At 32.6% G+C, this 25333-nt stretch overlaps 1 protein-coding gene across 2 annotated transcripts in view; it reads left to right on the top strand.

The window, feature by feature from the left end:
• Zip88E (Zinc/iron regulated transporter-related protein 88E) overlaps positions 1-16900 on the top strand; it is a 51156-nt gene extending 34256 nt beyond the window's left edge. Inside the window, exons 5-7 of one of the 2 annotated variants that reach the window (XR_012756588.1) lie at positions 5085-5282; positions 13901-13999; positions 16579-16715. Coding sequence is in view for 1 of the 2 variants with exons in the window: in XM_075367794.1 (XP_075223909.1) it covers positions 5085-5282; positions 16579-16764 (384 nt within the window). In the remaining variant the exon portion in view is untranslated. Of the gene's footprint in view, positions 1-5084; positions 5283-13900; positions 14000-16578 lie in introns of both variants that reach the window. The other variant, XM_075367794.1, reaches the window with a different exon arrangement.
• The last annotated feature ends 8433 nt before the right edge of the window (positions 16901-25333 follow it).

The following is a 25333-nucleotide window of genomic DNA, read 5'->3' on the forward strand; positions in this document are numbered from 1 at the left end:
GGTCTACTAGGGTTGTCTGAAAAGTTTTGAGCCTCAACATGATGATGGCAGCACTTGTCAACAAAAGTTAGGGAATGTATTTGTGCATGCGTTGAAAGGTACTCGCTAAAATTTCAGCCATTTGGGATGCTCAGTTGTTTGTTAATCATTTGAGTAAGTCATTACGAGTGTTTCTGTGAAAATTGAAAAACTGAATATCATACCGTGATGAAATACTTGAATTTTAAAGGCAATACACCTATGCAAATTAAAACCGAGTTAGTTGGACACTGTTTATGGGAATTCTGTTCTCATCATTTGCCACTGTGAAAAGATGGACAGCTGAATTTAAACATGGTCATACCAGCTTGGTTGATATGACTGTTTGGGACGGCCAAAAACTGCAACCACCGATATCATCAAAAAAGTTCACCAAATGATACTGGACGATTGACGAATTAAGGTTTAGAGCGATAACAGAGACTTTGGGCATATCGAAAGGAACGTGTTTGTCATGTATTAACTGAAGAATTGGATTTGTATAAGCTACCCACTTGGGTGCCGCATATGCTCACTTTGAACCAAAAACTCATTTGAATGACCTTTTCCAAGGCCCTGCTGGAGCAATTTAAGCAAAACAAGTCAGATTATTTGCGTCTATTCATAACTGTAGATGAAATGTGGATCCACCACTATACTCCTGAGATGAAATAACAGTCAAAACAGTGGACTGCAAAGGGTGAACCTGCTCTGCAAAAGGTGATATGGTTCCATCAGTCGGGAAGGTGATGGCAACCGTTTTTTGGAATAGTAATGAAATTTTATTTATCGATTATCTTCAAAAAGGTAAAACAATATGGGACGGTATTACGCATCATACTTGACAAGCTGAAGGCAGAAATTGCAAAAAAACGGTCGCATTTGAAGAAGAAAATACTTTTCCATCAGGACAATGCACCTGCTACACTTCGACGGATGCCATGACTAAAGTTCATGAATTACATTTTGAATTGTTGACCAGATCTGTCCCCAAGTGACTTCTTGTTTCCTAACCTAAAGTTTCACTTGAAGGAAACGGATTTTCATCGGACGAGGAGGTTATGAGATGCAAATGCATCTCATAACACCTATTTAGTACATAAACACCTATTTTGCAGAGAAAGATGTCAGTACTATTTGGAAGGGTTAAAGAGGTTAGAAGATTGCTGGAAAAAGTGTATCGACTTGAAAGGAGACTTTGTTGAAAAGTAAAACTGTATTTGACAGAAAACATACGTTTTTCTATGTGAGGTTCAAAACTTTTCAGACAACCCTCGTACTTCACTCATTTAAATTTGTTTGTTTTCCCTTTAAAAACAAATTTAAAAAAATTTTGATTGCATATAACTTTTTTAAAAGCATTTGAAAGTTTTTTTTAAGCATTAATCAATCTATTAAATGATGAGAAAGACACCTGGTTTCCTACCGCACATGTACGTACTAAATTAAAAATGAGCCTGTTGTTACTTACTACTAATAAGATATTTAAAGGGAGACCCATCTTTCAGTTTTATGATTTTCACTTGTATTTGATTGTTTTGAATACCTTGCCAAATTTCTTTGTAGGACAAGATGAGCACTTTTTTTTAAATAATTTTATTTTTTCTTGAACATATGTAGACTAAAATTTCTTATTTATCATCATAACTCCTAGTTCATTCAACTTCTGGTTTAACATCCATCATTTTAGTCATATCAACAGTTTGGTCTTTTAAAGATCTAGAGGCCAGCCAAGGATTACTTCATCATGTTATACAGTTGTTTCTTAAATTCTCGTAAATGGTCCAAAATGAGGAATATTGTAAAAATTAAATAAATGCTTAGATTTTTGCCTTTCTTCTGTCAGAATTATAGAGATTATCAGCAAAATTAATTCCAATTAAATACAAAAATTTTTTTTTTCAATTATTAACTTATTTTTTGGGCAACTCAAAGTTACCCTTCTTTTGGTTACTTCTCTTGGAATTTTTTTAATATTTATTCTTAAAAATATATGTTTAAAAAAATATTAAGAACAATAAATAAGTAACAATTTGCATTGTGGAAATCTTTTCTCACTCATATGAGAAAATTGTTTGTCTGGTTTGGGATTCTGCCCCTTCTTATTTGAAAAGAGCTAATTCTGAATTAAAGAAATCTATACAGAGTCCATTTTAAAAAAGTTGCAAAGTGGTATGAATCTTGTTCATTTAGTGTTAATTTATCATTTTTAGGATTAAAAAAAAAATGCATTTTGCTCTCAGGATAACATTTCCAACCAGGAACCCAAAAGTAAAACTAAAATTTAGGAAATTTTCTCTTGAAGAGATAGCAATTTGCTGTTGATTTAATTATGTGTCAAGAAGCTTTCATGATTTTTAATGTCTAGAAAATTTATTTTAAGGAAATAGTAAAAACCACAAACTAAATAAATGCTACAAAAGTAATATTTAAAAAGTAAATAAATGGCTTAGCAATTACTAAAGAAATAAAAAAAAATGGTAAAGAAAATAAATTTAACAAAAGATATGCACTTAATGGCTGAGGGGGATTTATGTTGCTGAAAGCTTAATTATTTTAAAACCTAGGTCAGTATTTTTATAACCTCAGAAATCGTATAAATGTATTACAATTCCAGGTTGGTTAATGCATTAACTAATTAATATTAATTTTTCTAATAATTTAATTGCTATTGACTACTATAATCATTAGCCACTAAAAATATACCACCAGCATGCAATGAATTGCAGGCAGCATTTTTAATTTCAGTCATCTACAGGAATGGTTCAATAAACATAGCTTTGGCTGCCAACATATTACCTTGCAGCATAACCTTCACTATTATAGATGCTATTTTGAGACACTGGTGTTACTGAATTATCAAATTGTAAAGGACTCAAGTCAACCATCGTATCCTGGAACAAAATTATGATTTGTTTTGAATTTATAAATGATATACAATTTTTCTAAATATATCTAGTATTTTAAGTTGTATGATATTAATGAAAAAATAATACTATATTCCTTTTCTAAATATATTTTTTAAAGGGGATGTTATAGAAATATTAACATAACTTTAATACAACATTTCTACGTTAGAAAATACTTTGAACTGTGATATGTTAAATTTCAAAACTTAAATGTGGTTATTTTGTGATTTATTTACTTCATCTCTTGGAAAAAATTGTCTTATCAGTAAATAAATTAGAATTACTTTGTGATGGTTGTCTTGAAGCCAGTGAAAAGTTTAGACACTTCAGAAAGTCTCCAGGTAGTAAAGTTGAACCTCTTGCTAGTAGTATAGGTAGAGACTTTTCTTTACAAAATATTTGAGATATTTTACTATGCAACAAACCAGTGTAATTTGAAATTTTTCTAGTACTGAGCACCAGAATACTTGGAACTTGCAAAATTATAGTCTGCTCTTCATTGACACAAGGTTGTTGTTGGTGTTGAACAGAATACAAACATGATGAAAAAGACTCAGTTTTGCATAAATACTGAAATATTAAGCAAAGGTTTGCAGATTTGGAATCCTATTCACAAGAAATTTTTCTTGTTATTTACAATGTGTAACTAGCTTATTTTCATTAAAATACCTTAACAAAAATTATGTGTGATATTCTTCATTTGAACACTGAATAGACATTTTTAGAAAATAATCCTCAAGCATTAGAACTTTATTCAGTTTTGAAATGTTAGAAAACTATTCAACTGCAGTATACAAATTTCAATTGTTAGTACTGCCAACTTACACATTAAAAATTTATTTTTTAATTATTTTTAAATAATGTTATCAAACTATTATCATCTTATTTATTCTTAATAATTTATTTTGTTTCTAGATATTTTCCAATATTGAAATTATTCTTCTTACTAGCAATTTTGTTTCTAGATATTTTCCAATATTGAAATTATTCTTCTTTTGGTTTAAAATTATAATACAGTGTTTTCTACAATGTTTTGATACTTTTTTAAAAAATAAAAGTGAAATTTCTTACTCTTCTGGATGTTCAGTTATTAATTAATAAATTTTCTCAGAATTAAATTTTCTACAAATTTTGTTGCAAAATTTTATTTTAATAGCAGTTAAATGAAGTAATTTTATGTCAAATCTAAAAAAATTATGTTTTGTGACACATTTTTTGTGTTTTAGAATAATTTTTTTTCAAAAATTCTAAGGATATTTATATTGGTGATTGAGATGGTACCTGTCTATAATTTAAGTATGTTTTTAATAAATTTCCATTTATCTGTTCATTCATTCTGAAAAAGTAAAGATTTCTGTAAAACCAGTAAACAGAGAAAAGGAAAAAATTGTGAGGAGTAAGCAAATTAAAATAGTTTTATGTATTAATATATTATTTATTTTTGTCATTTTATTTACAATTAATTTTGTATATTCAATGATTTTGAGGTTATTCAATAATAATTTTATATATTAATGCTAAATTTATTATTATCAATAAAATGACTGTCATGTGTGAATGTTTGCTGTGTTACCATTTTTATTATACAGTTGAGTTTACATGTACTTTATTAATTGTTTACTTTATGAGCTAATTTAATTTTAATTTTATGTATTTGGTTAAGCCGTATAATAATTTATTTCAGTATAATATGTAAGGATTTACTATAAACAGTTTACTCAATAATGTTATCTTAATTAATTTTTTTTCCACTGTATAAGATTTGTGATTTCAATTTCTGCAGGAAATTTTAATTATTGTTAAAATAATTTACCTTATTTCAGATTAAGAGTTAATTTCATAAGTTTTTGATTAAACAATTTTTATTATATAATTTTGTTTATTTTATTGTACAGTTATGTTTTGATTAATAATAAAATTATGTATGTAAGGTATTTAAGATATTTTTTAAAAGGGATATTTCTTAAGTAAGGTACGTAGGGATTAAAAATACTGATTGTGGATTGTACATTTATTGCTTGTACCCTTTCTAATTCTTACAACTAAGGTTTAATATAAGATTATTAATTCAGTTATTTTAAATAAATAAAAAAGAATATATAACATAAATATTGATTTACAAATATATATATATTTTTTTAATTTTTTTATTTTTAGGTAATTCTGCTATTATTGGCAGTGAGTTGTCATAAACTTGTCATTACATTTTGTCTTGGTGCAGAACTTATGAGTGATGGTAGTTCATTTGCAATGTTGTTCTTCTCACTCAGTATTTATGCTGTCTGTTCTGGTCTTGGTGTAGTTATTGGAACTGTCTTGAACTCCACAAACACATCAGTTATACCAGTTTTACAGGTAAACTTTATTAATAATTTTCATAAAATTGACTGCCATGAATTATACACCACACAATTGGGCGAGTTGGTTGGATAGCTTAACTGCTGATTTCCAACAAATTACCGCTGGTGTAATTAATGGGAGCATTAGTTCTTTCTTACTTACTTTTTTGAAGTAAAGGAAGTATTGTGATTACAAAAAATTTCGGTCTTCAGATTTCATCTCCTTTTTTCTTTTTTTAATGTTTTTTTTACTTCCTTGTTTGAAGTAAAGGAAGTATTGTGATCACAAAACATTTTGGTTTTCATATTTCAACGGAAATATCCATTTTGACCATCCCTTTATCCATTTTGACTAGTTTCGGTGTGGTGTCTGTACGTACGTATGTATCTCACATAACTCAAAAATAAATAGCCGTCGGATGTTGAAATTTTGGATGTTGCACTATTGTAACATCTAGTTGTGCATTTCCCTTTTTGATTGCAATTGAAATTAAAATTAAAATTTTACTTAATGAAATATTTTGATCTTAAAGGGAAGGCACATTGGTTCGAATCAGACTTCATCTCCTTTTGTTCTTTTTTTAACTTTTCTTTTTTTTAATTTAAATATTTTGATTTAATAATTGTTAACCTGTGCTTGTAAAAAAAAATGTACAATAAATAATAATTCAATGATAAAAATAAAAATGAAACAAATTATTAGTGAAATAAAGTTGTATGTATTTTTAAAAATAATTTAATAGGTATTACATGTGTATATGTAATAGATTTGGTAAAAAATCTATTATTTAATATTAATTGAAAATTATAACTTAGAATTTTATTATTTTTGGATTTTCTACTTTAATTTCTGTTTAATTTTATTTAATTATTCTGGAATTTCTCTTTAATTTTATCTACATTAAAATTAACTACAGGGTGACTGAAAATTAAACCCTCACAAGAACTACATATACACTGAGTTATACATGCCCGATCTTTAATAAACTGCAAAAAATTCTTGTCTTTTAGTTCATTACTCCTCTGATACTGCCTGACAATATTCTCCGTAAGTCAGAGTTGATCATCATTTCGTTTATTTTTTTTTGTTGCCAATCATTTAATCGCCCTTTGGTTTGATACAATTCTTCTGATCTTAATTTGTGTTCTCTACACGTTCTCTTCAAGTGTGTTTGTACACGTTCTCTAGTTTTCAAATTTTCTCTTTCTTTATATTCATCATACTCTCTTAATTTTGTTATTCTTCCCTTGTTCTTTACATTTTCTTCCCCTGCATATTCATCTTCTTGTTGTTTTTTGATATTTTCTTGTTATTTTTCTTTTTCCTGTATGATTGTTTCTTTTTCATTTCTGATTATTCACCAAATAATCCAATAATAAAAGATGCATATTTTACTCCATTAGTTCGAAATTAACAATTGTAACCAGTATACAGGAGTTCACTAAACGAAATAGTTTAATTATTATTAACTTTTGTTTATAGTACACAACAGAAATCTAAAACTTTTGTTAATCAGCAACTCACAAAGATATGAATAATACTGATCTAGTTATATGAGTAATAAAGGGGCTTTTACTCTATCCCAATATTTCATGTAAAATTGTTGAATTAATAATTGTATACAAATATTTGATGTTAATGAAAATTAATTTCAGAAATTGTGTAACTGTTCACTTTATTTAAAGAATTGGAGGATCGTATCTCACTTCCAGATGAAATAAGTTTAAATGAAGTGCAGCAAAAAATATGCATATGTAATTTATAATTTAGGTATACAAGGAAGTCATGTGGTGTCCTTATCAGATTTTTCGGATATACTATAGATAATTTTAACCCCATATTCTTTTTCACCAAAAATCATGTTCAGCAAGAGAAAATTGGTAGTATTGTTGTGAGTGCCCTACAAATGATGACTTAACCATTTCTGCTCTAAATTCAGTCTTGATCATCAGTATCTCTCATTTACTTACAGAGATATATTTCATCATTAGCTATTACTTCATCTTGTTTCAGCTTCTTTGTCATAACATTTAAGTTCTCTTTCTCTTTTTATCCAGTGAATCTTACATAAGTCTTCTTTTCTAAAGTTTTTTGGATAAGGTTCAGTATGTTTTATATAGTAGTTGGATAATGAGGAGAGTACTTGGGTTGAAAATTCATCTACATAATATAGCAATCATGTGCAATTTTCTTTTTAGAATCAGATTTCTACATGTTAATTAAATGTTCTAAAAAAACCAGACGTAATTAATTTTCACATTGACTTACAAAAGTGTTCCACTGCCTTTGCAAAAAGCAAGTAATATTTAATTGTGAAGAATGAAAGAGATGGTTTGAGTAGACAGTTGATTCACTAACCAAGAGTTAACTGAGTTTGGGCAGAAGCTGGTTGTACCCAACTAGAGTAGAACAAGCTATATGTGATTACAAACAGGTCTAGCAACATACAGAACAAACAAGACAAGATTCCTTGCTGTTATCTCACTGTTTAGCATAGTGTTAGATGCGATTGTCAAACTATAAAAAAATAATCTTCTTAATTTATTGTTTCATGACTGAATAATGATTGATACGATGGTAAACTGGCATTCACTTATCAGCATCATTTACTTACCAAAGCTGAAAAGAGGGTGTAGGAGAAAAAAACTACTAGACATCTGACACTAGAATCTGTTACTGGCATGAACATTTTAAATTATCTGAGAATGTTAAAAAGAAGCTGCTTTCAGTCATGGCCAAAAATAATAATAATATAATATTTTTAGACAGTGTGGACAGTGATCAACCATTCAATTTCATGTACCCGATAACTTCAGTCACAACTAAAGAATGTAACATTGTCAAATAGTTTTTATTTTGTGTAATAATACACTTTTTTGTAAATAAAATATTGTAAATCCTTAAAAATAAGTTTCATTTTGAAGCAAATGATTATAAGTGTGTTTGGTTACAGGTAAACTGTATAGTTTACCATACTTTGATTGAGGTCCAAAAATATTATAACAAATGCGCTTCCTTTACTCATTATAAAATTAAATTGACCCATGTTATTTTTTTCAGTTATAATATATAAACAGTAATAGTTATAATTAGAATAAATCTGAAATACAATTTTCTTTATATGCAGCCAAAATCCCAAGCTGCAAAACAGGTTTATTGCAAGGGCTAACAATTTGTCTTGCAGAAAAAATGTATAAATATAAAAAAAAAAATTATAAAAAATGTTTAAAATAAAGAAATACTAATAATTATTAAAAATACTTTTAAACGTCATACTTTAACATTTAAATGAACTTAACACATTTCTAAGAACAATTTACCAATTTTTTATAATTTTTTTCATTTTATCTACATCTTTACTATCCTGTTTAAAAAATAAAACATGAAAGGGAAACTTGCATTTGCAGTTTTTAATTTATGACCTGTTACGTTCATGCAACATTGAGAGTTCCCTGCAAGATGCGATGTTGCATTAACACAATGTTGGGAAATGATGTGTAAACAGTAAACATACAACTGGCAAATACATAAAATAATTTTGTTAATTGCAGTTATAATAATTTCACTTCACACTATTTTCTGTAATTTTTATAATTTTACATTTACATTTTACTTTTCAGCTGCTTTGTGAAATTTTTTAAACCAGTTCACATTTAAAAACAATTGGTATTTCTTATAAGTATAAACAATTTGAATATGTCGCACTTTACACCTTCATCTTGCATTAGTTTCATTTCTGTTTATAATATGGTCAATTTTGTCTTTTTGCAAATTGTCTGGTAAATTTGTTTTACTGCATCAGTGTCCTAACATTAAATTTCTGTCGCTTACATCAGGTTCTTCAATTTTTGCTGATCGAAGTAATAGCAAACTAACTGAGATTTAAATTCTATCTCGCTAATTTTATTTCCTGTTGATAAAATATAAAATTTCCAAGCATTTACAACATCAGTATTGATGCCATTTACAAATAACACCACCACTATTTTTTACTTAATGTATAAATCCTGTAATTCGCAGTAGCACTATCATGAGCATCTACTACTCCCTCTACCTAGATTATAATCATTTATAACATTGGTTATTTTAACATTGGTCATATATATAATTTCCATCATAGACATCATGGCCATCAGCTGGCATCTTTTCTGGTATTCAGTTTGCCTATAGATACACCAAGTTCTTCCTTGGCAATGCTGGTAAGTCGGGTGTGGAGCTCATTCCATGTTGTGTCAGTGTCTTGGGTCATCACGAATTCAGTGAGATAATCTTCGGCTCTTTTTTCAGCCTGATCACCCTCCAGTGTTTTGAAGTTGTACCATTTAATTCAAGGACAGGGTTTAGCTTTGCGTTTTGTCTTCCAATTTTTTGAGACAGGCTATGAGGATTTGAGATTTGATGTTGGCTGGTCAGACTCTCCTGGGATGACTTTACAGTCCTTAAACAACGTGCGCATCGAAGAGTCACACAGGAAAAAGTCTATTTGAGACTGAGCTTTTCCATTCCTGTAAGTGATTAGGTGTTCGCTCATTTCTGGAAAAAAGCGTTGACTATTGGCATGTCGTGATTAACAGCGAGTTCTAAAATAGCCTTCCCTTGATCAATTGGGGTGCCAGATCCAAAGTTCCCATGGGTATGTGTATCCTTGGGGGCCTTTTGACCAACATGTCTAATTAGATCTCCCACAATTACTTTTCTTTCTGTGTTATGTATGTCCAAAAGTACATCATGTAAGTCCTTCCAAAAAGACTCATTCTCTTCCTTATCGCAACCTGTCTGGGATGCATATACAGAGATAATATTAATGGGAGGTTGATTATCGAATGCTAGTTTTAGGTACGTTATTCTGTCATTTATTCTATTTACTTTAATAATTTGCTGTTTGAGGTGTTTGTCAAGAATTATACCCATACTATTTCTTGATGTTGATGAGCCATTGTACAGGAGTTGGTAGCCATAACCGATATCCTTGGATTTAGCACCTTGCATTTAATTTCTTGGATGCAGCACGTGTTTATACTGCACCTATATAATATCTCAGCCATTTCTTGACTGTAGTTGCGTCTAGATATGTCACATAGGGGATGCCCTAGAATATATCACATGCTTCATTCAGGAACTATCCGTCGCTTCCAAGGGATGCCCTAGTATTTATCACTTCACTATTTTGTTGAGATCAAAAATTTAATTGAGAAGAATTCCAAAATGAAAAGATTGATTAAAAAATGGACGTAAGCATGAAAAAAAAATTAAAAACAAAGTGCAAAATGGTACAAAGAAAGATATGAAGTAATATGAAATAACCATGGAAATAAGAATACAAGGGGCTAGGATAATTATTACAATTTGCTGATGAAATTGCCATAATAGTGAAAAATATGCAAGTCCTTAACAATTGATGGGAGGAAATAAGAAATAACTTGAGAATAAACAAAGATAAATCTGAAGCAATGGTATGTAGCAAGAGAGAAATTGGTAACTCACATATTGTAAAAAATCAGTCTTTTCCCTAAGCGATTGAAGAAGTAAGGAATTTACTTATTTGAGGAACAAAATTACTAGTGATAACCGAAGCCAAAAACAACTAATTTTTTGGATAAATCAGGCATATTGAGCATTCTGCTAGTAGAATTTTTCAACTACTAACATTAGAGGTTCAAAAGAGAATATTTCAAATGTATGTGGGAGTATAGTTCTGAATACAAAAAAATTGGCAAATAAATAAAGAAGAAAAAAGAAGACTTAAATTCTTTAAAATAAGATACTGTAGAAGGTAGAAGGATGCTAAAGATAAAATTTTGTGATAAGTGAAAGTGTTATGATGGCTTATATTGTGTAATGAGGAAGATCTGAGAAGAATAATACATTTTTAGAGCACATCTTTTTTTTATAAAGGAGAACAAAATTAATTGAACACATACTGACATACGAGGTCTGTAAATAAAGTAATGAGACTGGTTCAGAAAAACTTTTTATTTACAATCCAATTATACATGGACTCTTACCACCTTTGAAATAGTTTCCTTGGGAAGCCACGCAATGCTTCAAACGGTTTTCCCTCTCTTCATAGTGTTGGAACTCAGAAACCAGAATATCCTTCAGATGGTCAGTTACATTTATGTTTTCTACTGTTCCAAAAAGGTATCCTTTGAGGTGTTTTTTAAAGCCGGAAAAAGTCGCAGGGACTCAAGTCAGGTGAATAAGGTGGTTGAGGAATTACAGGAATGGTTTTCTTTGCCAAAAATTCATTAATTGAGAGTGGAGTGTGACAAGGTGCATTGTCATGAAGCAGCATGCAGTTGTGTTTGATGGCTGGTCTCACGCGGGCAACTCTTTTTTGCAGTCTTTCAAGAATTTCTCAGTAAACATATTGATTTACAGTCTATCCTACAGGCAAAAACTCTATATGGACTATTACTATCAAAGAAACAAATTAGCATGGCTTTAATTTTTGATTTGCTCATACTTGCTTTTTTGGGACGTGTTGAGTTTGAAGTGTGCCACTTCTTGCTCTGGCATTTTTTTCTGGTTCTTACTCAAATATCCAAGATTCATCACCAGTAATAATATTTTCTTAGAAAATCCCAGTTCAGTTTCAATTCGTCCTAGAACATTGCAGCACACTTCCACCCTGTTGTTTTTCTGTTCAACAGTGAGGTTTTTTTGGGACCAATTTGCACAAACTTTTTTCATTCTAATTTGTTTCTCAAACTTTGATGGACTGTGGTATGGATCAAATTCAATTGTTCTGCAATCATTCTGATCGCTAGTCGCCGGTTGTACCATATCAAGTTTCTGATTCGTTCAACATTGTCATCATTTTTTAACATTAACCATCATCCAGAGCATGGAACGTCCGCAACTGATTCCCAGCCGTCTGAAAATGCTTTAAAGCACCTGAAATCTTGGGCTTGTGACAGAGCATCATCTCCATACGCCCTTTTATATTTTGAGAAAGTTTCAATATCATTCTCACCGAATTTAACACAAAACTTGATTGCACAACATTTTTCATAATTAGTATCACTCATTTTTGTAACACACAATAAAGAATCATGAAAAGTTTGTTTACTTCTCATTTGGCAACAATAGACTAAAAATATTATTACCTATTATAAATCAGCTGTTCATATAACTTATGTTTACTAGTAAAGATTGATTGATATATTTAAAAGTTATAAAGAATGTGGGTTAGGGAGACTGTTGAGAATTGAAAGGAATAAATCCCTTTTGGCACGCGGGAAAGTGGAGGTAGATTTCACCAGCTCTAAGTAGGGGATAAAAAAGTTTCCACCTTAAAGTTAAGGAAAACTTCAAATTTACTCAATATGACAATGGTTGCATCTGAAAAAAATTTTCACATGTTTAGCATATGACAAGCCCGATCTTCTTACAATTCCAGCAACATTTTGGTCATCCCTTGCCATAAAGGTTGATCATATTAAAAATTGTTTCAGACAAAAGTTTTAGGTAATGTTTAGAGAACTAATGACCACTTTAAACTGATTCGATACTGTGCCTGTTAATGGAGCTATGATTTCTTTTGTCCTTAAAATCCCATTTTTTTCACTCCCTGAACCAATGGTTGGAGATATCAAAAAACTTTACTTACATAAGTTGTACCAAAAAATAGTAGAAACTTTACATGAATTCAATATTTTACTTAAGAAAGTTATAGCAATATTTGTTTTTTTCAAAAAGACCCCCATTTCCACTCACATGGTCCGATTTGGCCCCTTGACAAACTCGACCGATATTTTGGGTTGTTATATTTTATGTATCAATTTTAAAGTGATGGTGCAAAATTATGGCAGTTATTGTATCCATAAGAAAGTGAAATATGTATAGACATAAAAATGTATATAAAGTTTTGAACTGATGTTTGTTTTTGGGGTCTGGGGGATGTGGAAGTGAAAATATGTAAAAAATTTCTGGAAGTTAAATCATGGTACTTATTAGAATGGATAGCTTTGTTATCAAATCTACCTAAAAATGTGGTTAATCAATCTATCTTATTTCTTAATTTATCCACCAGAGTAAAATTCTACTTATCAAACTGAAAATCACTTCATTCGATTTTAATCTTATTATAGTAGAGTATTCTGTGTTATGACATCATAAATAATTTTATGAATTTTAATTTGTTATTTTATCAAAGTATTAAAGTGTTCTACTGTCCCAAATGTATCCTTTTTCTCAGTGGATAGCTGCTTTTTGTCTGCTGTCCACTAACATTGACTCTGGTTGACAATATTATTGCCATCGACCCCAGGTGGTGATCTCAATCTTTCCTGTTAATGTTAATTACTTGAAAAGTGTTAATAATTATATTAACCGTATTCGTATAGTAATAATAATAAAAACAATATCTTTAAGGTAGCTTAGGTTCTTTTTTCCAGCTAACTTTTTTATACATTCTCTACTATTGTTAAACTTAGTTTGTTTAGGTCTTTAGGTGATCTATTATGAAATTGGTTGGTCTCTGTTTAGGTGCTCTATTTTTACTGTATATCCGAGTGAATTACAAACATCACATTTTTTACAGTAATTTAACAATATTATGTCAATAATATTATTAATGCCACAGTATTCTGCAGTTGAATGTATGAGAACTAATGCACTAATTCTTACAGTTTAAGCGGTAGCTCCCCCAAGATGAATTGCCCAGCATCTGCATCAGGCTGACTCTAGTTTCAACTTTAGCTGATAATTTTTTGAGGTGTTGTTTAAAGGTAAGTGTTCTGTCAAGCATGATACTGAGGTATTTTGGGTATGTATTTCAGTCGCACTATGTTTCAGTGCGAATCCTTCATAGTTAATGACAAGAGTTTGTTGAACTTCCTTGTTAAGATGGAACACTGTGACTTCAGTTTTTTTTGGATTCGGCTGGAGTCCCCTTTTTTTTAAATATTTACTGATCGTACCAAGGTCTTCTGTCAGTACAGCTTCAGTTTGGGCTAAGTTCGAGCTTTGGGTACTGATTGCAATATCATTTGTATACATGAATTTTCAAGATGTAGTTGGTGTATATCCGAGATATAAATATTAAACAATAGATGTGCCAGTATAGATCCTTGTGGTGGGCTATTTTGTAGACTGTAAAAAATGCTTGGCTTTCCATTGAGCTGTACTTGGAGTAGTCTATCACTCAGCATCTCATTCAGTAAATTAAGGAATGATTTGCAAGGAACAAACTGATACACCTTGAGTATTAGTCCTTTCCAGACTGTATCATAGGCTGAACTTAAATCGATAACTGCAGCAGATGTTATAAGCAGCATAATAAGCCTTTGTTGAAATTTTTTTTCTATATATGTTGTAAGCTAGAGGACCTGATCGCAGTAATTTCTTCCTGGTATAAAACCAGTCTGCTCCATTGGTATACCATTAACTAACAATGGGTGTTAGATGCACAAGTAGTATTCTTTCTAAGATCTTGAAACATATGCTCAAAAGTGCTATTGGTCTGTAGCTTTTGGGTTAAGCGATGTCCTTCCCAGGCTTAGAAATCACGATTGCTTTACTTTTCTTGAAAAGTTTTGGTAACTTCTCCTTCGCAGGATATCATTATAAAGATTTAAAAACCATCATTTTGTGTTTGGACTGATGTGTTTAATAAACTCAGGAATATGTTGTCTAATCCAGTTGCTTTTCTACATTTTGTTAAATTGATGGCAGCATTGAATTCTTCCATTGTGATATGGTCCATAATGGCGAAGAGCTGTTGATGACAGTTTCACCAATTGCATATCTCACTTCTCTCTTGTGTGTCTTATCATCTTTGATAGGTTCTTTATTCTTTTGGCTATGGCTTCTGGCCTACGGGTGTTAGTAGTAGCAACAGGTGTTTTTTGTTTGGTTTGCAGCTTGCGCAAAAATTCCATGCTTTGGAAAGTTGAGGCTTTCCAGCATTTCTTTCCATCTAATTGTTATAGCGTTATTTAAGGCTTCTAGCATTTGCTCGTCTATTGCCTGGCCTTTTGTGCATTCATAAGCATTGTACAGTTCTTGGCACTCTTCATTCCAACAGGGAATGTAGGATTTTATTATTTCTTGGGGGATATATTTTTGGCAGAGATGACTACTAGAGCAGCAAATCTTTCATAGTTCTCTATTTTTGATGGGATCCACCTGATGTCATCCTCTAGTTGCTTGTTGAATTTATCCCAGTTGGCTTTCCTAAAATTCCATCTAGGTAAAGGAAGAGAACAGTTGGTGGGAATTGTTGTGCCTACAGAAGTGACTATCGGTCTGTGTTGAGAATTTGGAAAGTTGTCAAGTACTTCTCTAACAGCATGGCGTAGTTGTGCGCCCGTGGTTATTAAAGTTAGGTCAGGATTGTAATCCTTTCTCCATATTGCAGAATAAAATGTGGGTTTTGCTTAACATCAAAGAGTAGTTTAAGGTTGCTTCTCCTTGCCCAGTCTACTAGGTTTACACCTTGTGTATTATCATTGTATCCCCAAATTTGGTGGTGTGAGTTAAATATGCTGTATATATAGAAGGATGATTAAAAACTCCGTTAGGCCATTGTGATTTTTGAGGTGTATAAACATTGACGATTGTCATTTCTTCAACCTTTACAGCTAGTACAGAAAGATCTTGTGAGGAAGTTGAGTGGGTTATTGAAACACTATCAATACCTATTCTAACATATTTCCAAATTTTGGATGATTTATTGTTGCAGTGAGATTATACCCTGGTATATAGCCTCATGATTGAATTTGACAATTGTCAGCTGCATGTGTTTCTTGGATTATGATAATGTCAAATTTTAATTTAATTGCTAACTTACTAATGTATTGACTTTTACTGCTGCTGATGCCTTCTATGTTAATTTGGCATACGCTTATTCTGGAGCCAATTGTCAAAAGGTCCTGAGAAGGACTATTATAAAGTTTGGTTTGCCTTGTTTTCATTGCAAGTTCTCGCCAGGAGATCAAAAGAATGAAAAGACAGTCTGGCGGTTCTTTATCACTGCTCATTTAGTATTAACTAGGGAGCATGTGTAACATTCTGTCGTGGATGTGAACAGCTTTACTCCTCTTTATTTTGACTAAACATGCGATTAAAAATGATCAAACCACCCTCAAAGTGAAACATTTTTAGAATCTGATCTGTTGGTTATAAACTAAAATATGTTACTGTTCTGTGTTCTAATAATGGCTTAATATGTTTGATAAAATAGGTATGTATTTGAACTTAATTTAAATCTGTTAAATCTAATATGTAGTAATCCTTGTCTGTAATAGCCTAGGTGTGTGATTGAGAAGTTATGTAATAAAATAATGAGCAATTAAACTTTTTTCAGGGTCTTGCAGGAGGCTCATTACTGTATATTACAGTAGGTGAAATACTACCTCGTGAAAGACTACATAAGGAGCATTGTATTATGCCAAAATTGACTGGATTAATCCAGTTTTTATTTGTTCTCTTTGGTATTATTCCTATAGCTGTTATGAACATATACACTGAAAAAAATGATACTTCACCTTAATATTTTGTTTTAATTAACTATGTTCTATTTCTTCGTTTGTAATTTTTTTTTCTTTTGTAAGATATGTACATTTTATAAAGAAGAAAAGCCTTTTTTAAATGTGTAAGATATTTTGTAAATAAACTTTTATATTCTAATTTAAGGTTTGTTTATTATTTCTAGTTGTAAGTCATACAATAATAATTAAAGATGCTTAGTAAATAGTTTATTTTGCACAGTTTTTATTTTCTTTTTTTTTTTTTTAATATGGACAGTTTAAACAGTCTGAAATCAGTTCTTGTCACTTAATACACATGTAGATGCTGGTTCCTATCTCAGAATTATTTTATTTCCACCATATTTATTTTGCTATCATAAGTTTAATTTTAATTTTTGTACCTGCCAATATTGTTAAAATTAGGTTGCAAAATTTTGACTCTATACTTAATCCTGTATAAGATGTAAAAAATATGTAAATAATTTTTCAATCATTTCAAGCAAATTATATTTTATCTAATTATTTATAAAATTAATTATACGTATTTTTGTTTTAATAACTTAGGCAATAAATTGCAGATACCAAATTTATTATTACAGACACATAGGTAATTATTAGACATCACCTGTAAATCCATACATGTTAAATTATATGTATAAATCTATACAAATAAAGATTAAGTTTAAATTATCGTTCAATTTATGAAATTATCACTATTGAGCAAAGTAAATTATTATTGTACGAGTAAAATTATTAAGTTGTTAAATTTTTTCATATAAATTATAAACATATTTCATTTACTGTGGGAAACAATTTTTTTTTTCTTGGAGAAATTATAGAAAAGACTGAGTAACAAAAAAGTATTAGTTTTCAGATTCTGTTATCAAAATAAAGAATCTTTTAAGAAAAAAATGGTGATTTCCCCTTCATTTTACTTTGTGTATTTAAAAAAATTTATATCCCGAGACTGGGTTCAGGAGTCCTTGTAATATTTTTTATATATTTATTCTCAACTTTCTCCAATAATTAAAAAAATTACAATGTAAATACATTCATAAATTTCAAAATGACAGCCATATTAATCTTTTATATCTTTGTAACCATTCGTTTTATCAAAATATATTTTATTTTGATATGTATCGACCAAAATGTTAAGTATTTCATTGTAAACAAAACCACAACTTATTTTTGAAAATCAATCCCCAAACGGCCAAGTTTTATTGCAGGAAATGAAATCTTAGCAAGCCCTTATTAACACAGGGATATCTCTAAAGTAAAGACCGCTGGAAAATTTCTCTCCTTAAGGTTGGCGAACCTGTGTTGTTTTGGCCACGCTGATAATCTACACTCTCAACATTGCTCAACAATTTATTAAGACTTTTCACCGTAACCTCCGCCTTGTCATATGTCTCTCTAATGTGAACTGTGTAAGACCTCTTCCTATCTAGCCAAATTCCGAGATATTTGACTGACTCGGACTGATTTATCAGCACTTGAGATACCTTCACTTCAATTGGTCTTAACCTCCTCCGACCCACCATCACTAACTGTTTCATGTTGTTGAGCGAAACTCTCAATCCTACCCCTGCCATCCATTCTACTACCATATCTGTAGCTCTTCCCGCCTTCTGCATATACTGTTCTTCCGTTCTCGCAGTGATGACCAATGCGAAGTCATCCGCGAATGCAATTGGGGAGACCCCCTCAGGGCATTCCATTCCAAGCACTCCATCATATACCAGGTTCTACAAAACTGGACCCAGGTCAGAGCCCTGAGAAACCCCACACGTAGCCTGGACTTGTATTGTTGGGTCTCCCCCAACAATACAAGTTATAAACTAATATTCTATCTTGTAGACATCTCTGTACTATTTGGTGAAGGTAATTACTAATTCCTTTTATTTTTAAGGCTTCAAAAATTGACTCCCATTTAACGGAGTTAAAAAGGTTATGTACGTCAATAAAAACGACCGCTGGTATGTTTCTAGTTCGCCAGGTTCCTTCTGCTGCAGTCTCTCCTATCGTCATTAACTGTCTTACTGCATCCACAGTCGACCTACCTGATCTAAACTCAAATTGTCTGTCGTTCAAATCTCCTTTATCTAGGATCTCTTGTGTTAATCTCTCTACCACCATCTTCTCAAAGAGTTTGCGTAAATTGTTAATCAAACATACAGGTCAAAAGGATGTGGGACTATCTTCCAGTTCTGGCTTCCTGATCAACACCAGTTTCTTCCACAACGTTGGAACGTAGTTGGTCTTCAACAACTACGTTATGATTTATCACGTTTAGCGACGTTATCGGAGCCACTTCAATCAATATTTGCACCACTTCGACTGGAATATTATCCAGTCCAGGGCTTTTATGGGGTCGCATTTTTTCCCTGCTGTAATTAGTTCGTGTGCTTTGAATGGAACTATATTTTCCGCAATTATTTCTTCCCTCACTGGGTTCTGTGACCGGGGAAACAAAACTTGGAACACTTCCTCTAATCTTGGTTTCCATTAATGCAGATAATCTACGTCCCAGTCTTCCTGTTATGACCGTAAAGGCTTGATCCCAAGGGTCTTGATTTCCGGTCTTGAATAAATCTCGCCAGCTTTTCTCTTTCGTCCTCTTCATCTCCAGTCTATATTCTACTCGACACCTTACGTACCTCAAATGTGCCTCTATACTCCATTCGGCATCATACCTTCATCTTGCCCTTTGATGTAGTCTTTGCTGCCCTGAGAACTTTTTAGGAAGAGTTTATAATCCCTCTGTCCACCAGTACACATGTTTGTTGGGTGGGCAACACACCCTCACCTTGGCTTCTATGCATTTTTCCATCACTATTTGTACCAATTCTATCGGTTCTGTCACCTCGACTATTCTATTCGGATAGTCTCCGCAAATCTTGCGCAACCTGATCTAGACCTGATCATCCTTGGCAATGAAATGTTGCCAGTCAGAAGCACTACCTCATATGTAATAAAGAAATGGTCGAAAGAAGATCCTCCTCCAAAATCTGTCAGTTGGTATATCTCAATACACACTCTTCGTTTACGAATGCAAGATCGATTGAAGATTGCGATTCACTCCGTATAAAGGTTGCTCCTTGTTGATTAATACACTCCAATTTTAGTTCCTGAACCATTTCACTGAAATGTGTTCTTCTAATGCTACGCATGTTAACTGCGAATTCAGGGGACTTTGCATTGTGTTAGTGTCCCCAGCCACTTACACACTCTTGCCTCTTCTTCTTTGGATCTCCTCTCCAAGTTCGTTTAGGAAACGGGTGAATGTCTTCTCTATGCCTTGATCGGGTGACTGATAACAAGAGAACACCACAACGTCCTCAATATCGGCCCAGACGAAACCACTGCCTCTAACCCTTCTTACCGCTGAATTCCCGACACGTGGGAATCCAATCGCTGCCATCGAGATTTCATCAACTATCCAATTATCTCCCATAATTGACGCTTTGTTGGGCTCCGAAAACAAGATGATATCAATATTATTCCTCCTCGCTGTTTCTTTGTGACGTCCATTGATCGTCTACTACAATTATTATTCATTTGCATTACTTTCATTATGAATCCCTACAATTCACAGCTTCATGGCCCTCCTTACCACATAAACAACATGCTGTTGGATCCTCACAATGGGCATGCCAATGGCCCGACTTGCCACAATTGAAACATAACTTGGTTCTCTCCACACCCTGCAGCCGACAGACACATGTCCTAGACTCCAACATCTATAAAATCTCTCGATGGGTTCTCTTATCGACGCACGACAATGGACTCATCCCACTCGCACTCTTTGGTCAGTTAGTTTCTTAGCTGACCTGTAGGTTATTATAATAATGATATTTTTGGTTTCACCAAACGCTTGTCGAACAGATGCAATCTTAAAATCGTGTTCGCCTCCCATGACTTGTGCTACCGCATCCTACACTTCCTGTTCCTCGTATCAATGTCTACATCTTTCAGGTGGACTACCGTCCTCTGGTTTTTCTTCGACATCAAATCAATTTTAAGGTCTGCCGCTTTATTTCGGAGTACGGTTCTGAACTCCTACATTTTTTCTGCGCCCTTGACTCTTATTCGTAGCTCATCGTTAATACTTTTGTGCAAAGACCCACAACTACTTTTGTGCTTCTCCCACTTCTTTTTCTCTATTTACAGTTTGCTTCAGTGCCTTAAGCAAATCTGCGTATGTTTTACCCGCTGCCGTGACTACAGCGGTTCTGCTGTTGAAAACCACCGGCGTCATTCTCTTGATACCTGGATGCAATTGTTTCTGTTGTTTGGCGTCTATCTCTGAGGTTGTCACCTTCACCTACCCGTCTTCATTTCTGTATAAATACAATAACATCTTCTTAATTTATGCACCCATCTTCTCACCAGGGAGAATAAATACTGACTCTGGTGAACCCTCCTTAATTTTTGTCAGTGATTTCAATAACAAATTCACCGACTTGACCTCGCCTTCAACCGAATCATAATAAGTCGTGTATTAACATCTCTGAACGAACTCAATGTTCCCACTCATCATTGTTGATACTTGTATCGTTATATCACCCAGCTTAATATCTACTCTTCTTTGTCTGTCTCCACCCAATTGCCTGCCTGCTAAGTCACGAATATAGCAAATGTCCTCTACTTATTTTTAAAATATAATTATATTTTATTATTATTGTTATATTATCGATATATAAATAATAAAAAATATCCTCTACTTACTATTTTATCCCCTACTTAGCACCAGTGAAATCTACCTCCCCCTTCCGGCGTGTCGAAAGGGATTTTGTATTATAAATCCCTTCCGGCGTGTCAAAAGGGATTTTGTATTATAAATCCCTTCCGGCGTGTCAAAAGGGATTTTGTATTATAAATCGGTGTACCATTTTTATTTAATACGTTATTAGATTTTAATTCATTTACCACAAAACCTGCCAATAATCATTCTCTTTCCACTTTTGAACGCTTTTCTTTAGTACACTCTTCTTTCACTAATTTTCACTTCCTGTTTATAGTATTTCTTAATTGTTCCTTTAATTGTTTAATTGTTCCTTTTACTTTCTTCATCACTAGCATTCTTATACTTTCTACGTTTATCTATCAGCTGCAATATATCTTTTGATATCTAAGGTTTTCTACCGGTTCTCTTTGTTCCACCTAAGTTCACTTCTGCTGATTTAAGAATTTCCTTTTTAACATTCTCCCATTCTTCTTGTAAATGTATATTTCTTCTTCTATACATTCTTTCTGTATTTTCTACTTTATCTTTTTTACTCAGACCTCTTGCGATGTCCTACTCATAAATCTTCTTTACCTCCTCTTTCTCAAGTTCTCTAAATTCCACCGATTCATCTGACACCTTTTCTTCAGGTTTTTAAACCCCAATCTATATTTCATTATCACTAAATTATGTCACTATCAATGTCTGCTCCTGGATATGCTTTGCAGTCGACGAATTGATTTCAAAATCTTTATTAAACCATGATATAATCTATCTGACATGAGCACCTGGCTTTTTCCATATGTATATTCTTCTATTATGGTTTTTAAACTAGTGTTGGCAATTACTTAATTGTACTCTGTGAATTCTCTCTTTCATTTCTTTTTGCCCAGCTCGTACTCACCCGTAATATTTCCTTCCTTGCCTTTTCCAATGCTTGTATTCCAATCTCCAACCATTATTACATTTTCATCCCCTTTTATGTGTTTAATTGCTTCGCCAATTTTTTCGTATACACACTCTACCCCATCATCATCATGGCATCATGGGAACTAGTAGGCATATGGACAGTCGTTAACAATCGTCGGCTTAGGTTTTGATTTTATCCTTATTACAATGATTCTATCGCTAAGCTTTTTGAAATACTCTGCTCTTTTCACTTTCTTCTTGTTCTTTATGAAACCTACTCCTATCTGACCTTTATTAGATGCTGAGTTAGTTATTCTAAAATCACTAGACCAAAAGTCGCTTTCCTCTTCTTACCAAACCTCACTAATTCCTACTACATCTACATTTAACCTATCCATTTCCCTTTTTAAATTTTCTAATTTACCAACTTTGTTTAGACTTCTAACATTCCATGCTCCGACTCGTAGAATGTTATTTTTTTAATTTTTTGGTGATCCCTTCCTTAGTAGTTCCCACCCGGAGATCCAAACGGGGTAGTAGTTTACCTCCGGAATATTTTACCAAGGAAGGAGCCTCCATCTTTGTTACATGAAAATGCAGAAAGCTACATTTACTTGGAAAAAAGTTGCCGAAGTTTTCCATTCCTTTCGGCTTCGCAGTACTTAGAAAATTGAGTGATGTTAATATTCCGTTTAAGTCGTTCTGACCTACGCCGTTAGCAACAACTGAAAGGGCAGATTCTGCTGCGAAAGAAGCGTGTATTCAGCCTCCTTTCGCCACCTGAGTTACTACCTTTGATTTTATCAATCATATAAAACAATCACTGCGAGCAAGGTGGCAAAGTGGCTGGACGGCTGCCGTCGATAATAAACTTTGACAGATTAAAGATTCAGTGTTGCCGTGGGGCTCCTCTTGCAGGAACTCCGTTGTGAGGAAGTGGTCCTCTGCCGGTTACGTTTGGGGCATACGAGGATCACACACGAATATCTAATGTCAGGAGAAGACCCACCCCTGTGCACACGATGCAACTGCCGCATGACTGTGCACCACATTCTTGTGGACTGCATATGTTATGCGGCGTTGCGTCGTCAGTTTAATATACCCAGCAGCATTCGTGATATCTTGTGCAATGATGGCAGGATTTTGGAACGGATTGTTTCTCTTTTTACATAGTACTGGGTTACTGCAAAGGATTTAATATACTCATATATGTTTTTCTGTAAAGAGAGTTTTTTTAATAATTTTAACCTTTATTTTCGATTTGATTTTTTAGTTCTATGTGTTTAATTTTACTATCCCCGGGTAGGAGATTTTTGCACAACTCATCGGAGTTGGGTGAGTTTTTATACTTTCTTTATTCTATTATTTTAACTTTTATATTTTATCAACTTTGTCTGTGATATTAGTTTTGGGTTTTATTTTACCTTCTTGGCTTGTTTTAATAAATTTTTATTATATGGTTAATATTAAATTTACACCTTGTGTGGTTTATTATTTTGGAGTTATTTTACCCTTTTAATAATAACTACCGGGCGATGATAATGCCAGTGATTTTCGCCCACAAAAAAAAAAAAAAAAAAAACTGAAAGAGCTGCTGCTGTCTTTGAGGAATAATTCCTTATAGTGGCTCTAACAGATACCTTTCCGATATGGTTGCACCTTCGGTCCAGCTACTCTGTATCACTGAGCATTCAAGCCCCTTCACCATCGGCAAGGTATCATGATTCATAGAGAGAGAATATAATGTGTATTATAATAATATTGCAGTAAAATCTCGATTATAGGAACCAAATGAGGGGAAACCGGTACAGTTACTGAAAAGTTCCGATATTCTAGGAATTTTTAAAACCTAAAATAAAGTTCTATACTGGTCAGAAAATCTCGGAAAGAAGCTATTTTTAAAGCAATATTGTTTTAGAAAAATGGATAGCAAGGAGGAATGAATTATTTATACCCGAAATATAGTTGGCCTATCGAGTATATAGTAATGCCGTACATTTAGTAGTGTGTACGGATACAGAAGCCTTTTGCTGCAAAAAAAAAAACGATCAAATATTCTCTATTTTATACTTACCATAAGAGACGCCAAAGAGGAGTTGCAAATAAGAAATAATGGTACTGTACATAATTTCATAAATCTAAGTAACTATTTATTAATAAACATAAATAAAAAAATTCTCTCTTTAAGATAGTAAAACCCAAAAAAATTCTATTTGTCAACAATTTCAAGTAGTTAAGAAGAAATAAAAAAGTTAAATATTGTTCAGAACTTTGCGTGTTAAAACAAAAAAAAAATTTAATGAATCAATAGATAGTTTTTATATTTTACTAATCGCTGTCGTCCATCATTGGAAACAACACCATTTCTAGATCATCACATCCATGTTTTTTATTATTAGTACTTCCCGAAGAGGTAGATGCATCATCATCTACCAGCCCTTTACTTGAAGTAGAATTTTGGTGAAGTCCCTAATTTTTTTCTGTTTCACTGCCTTTTTTTTTGTTTTTCTATAACAACAGAACGAAACAAATCTAAAATGGTCATATTAATAATAACAGTTTTGCCCAAAGGAGGTTTTCCCATGGCCGCCCTCCATTCTGCTCGATTCTGTCCCATCCGTTTCATTTTATAATAAATACTTCCCTTTTTATATTGTCTATCATTTTTATTCGTCTCCGACCTTTTGTTTTCCTCCCTGTTACAAATCCTTTCAATGCTGCCACCAACGGGCAGTCACGTTACAGCCAGTGTCTCAACCAACTGCATTTTCTTCTTTTTATAATTTCAGAAATCGCCCTTTCCTCTCCTACTCTATGAAGCACCTCCTTATTCCGAACTCTCTCCGTCCAGCTGATTTTTTCCATTCTCCTCCAAACCCACATTTCAAAGGCCTCTAATCTTCTCTCCTCTCCCTTCCTAATAGGTCATGTGTCTGTTCCATAAAGGTCCACACTCC

The sequence above is a fragment of the Lycorma delicatula genome, chromosome 1, assembly GCF_047948215.1.
Source record: "Lycorma delicatula isolate Av1 chromosome 1, ASM4794821v1, whole genome shotgun sequence".
Classification (NCBI taxonomy): Eukaryota; Metazoa; Arthropoda; class Insecta; order Hemiptera; family Fulgoridae; genus Lycorma; species Lycorma delicatula.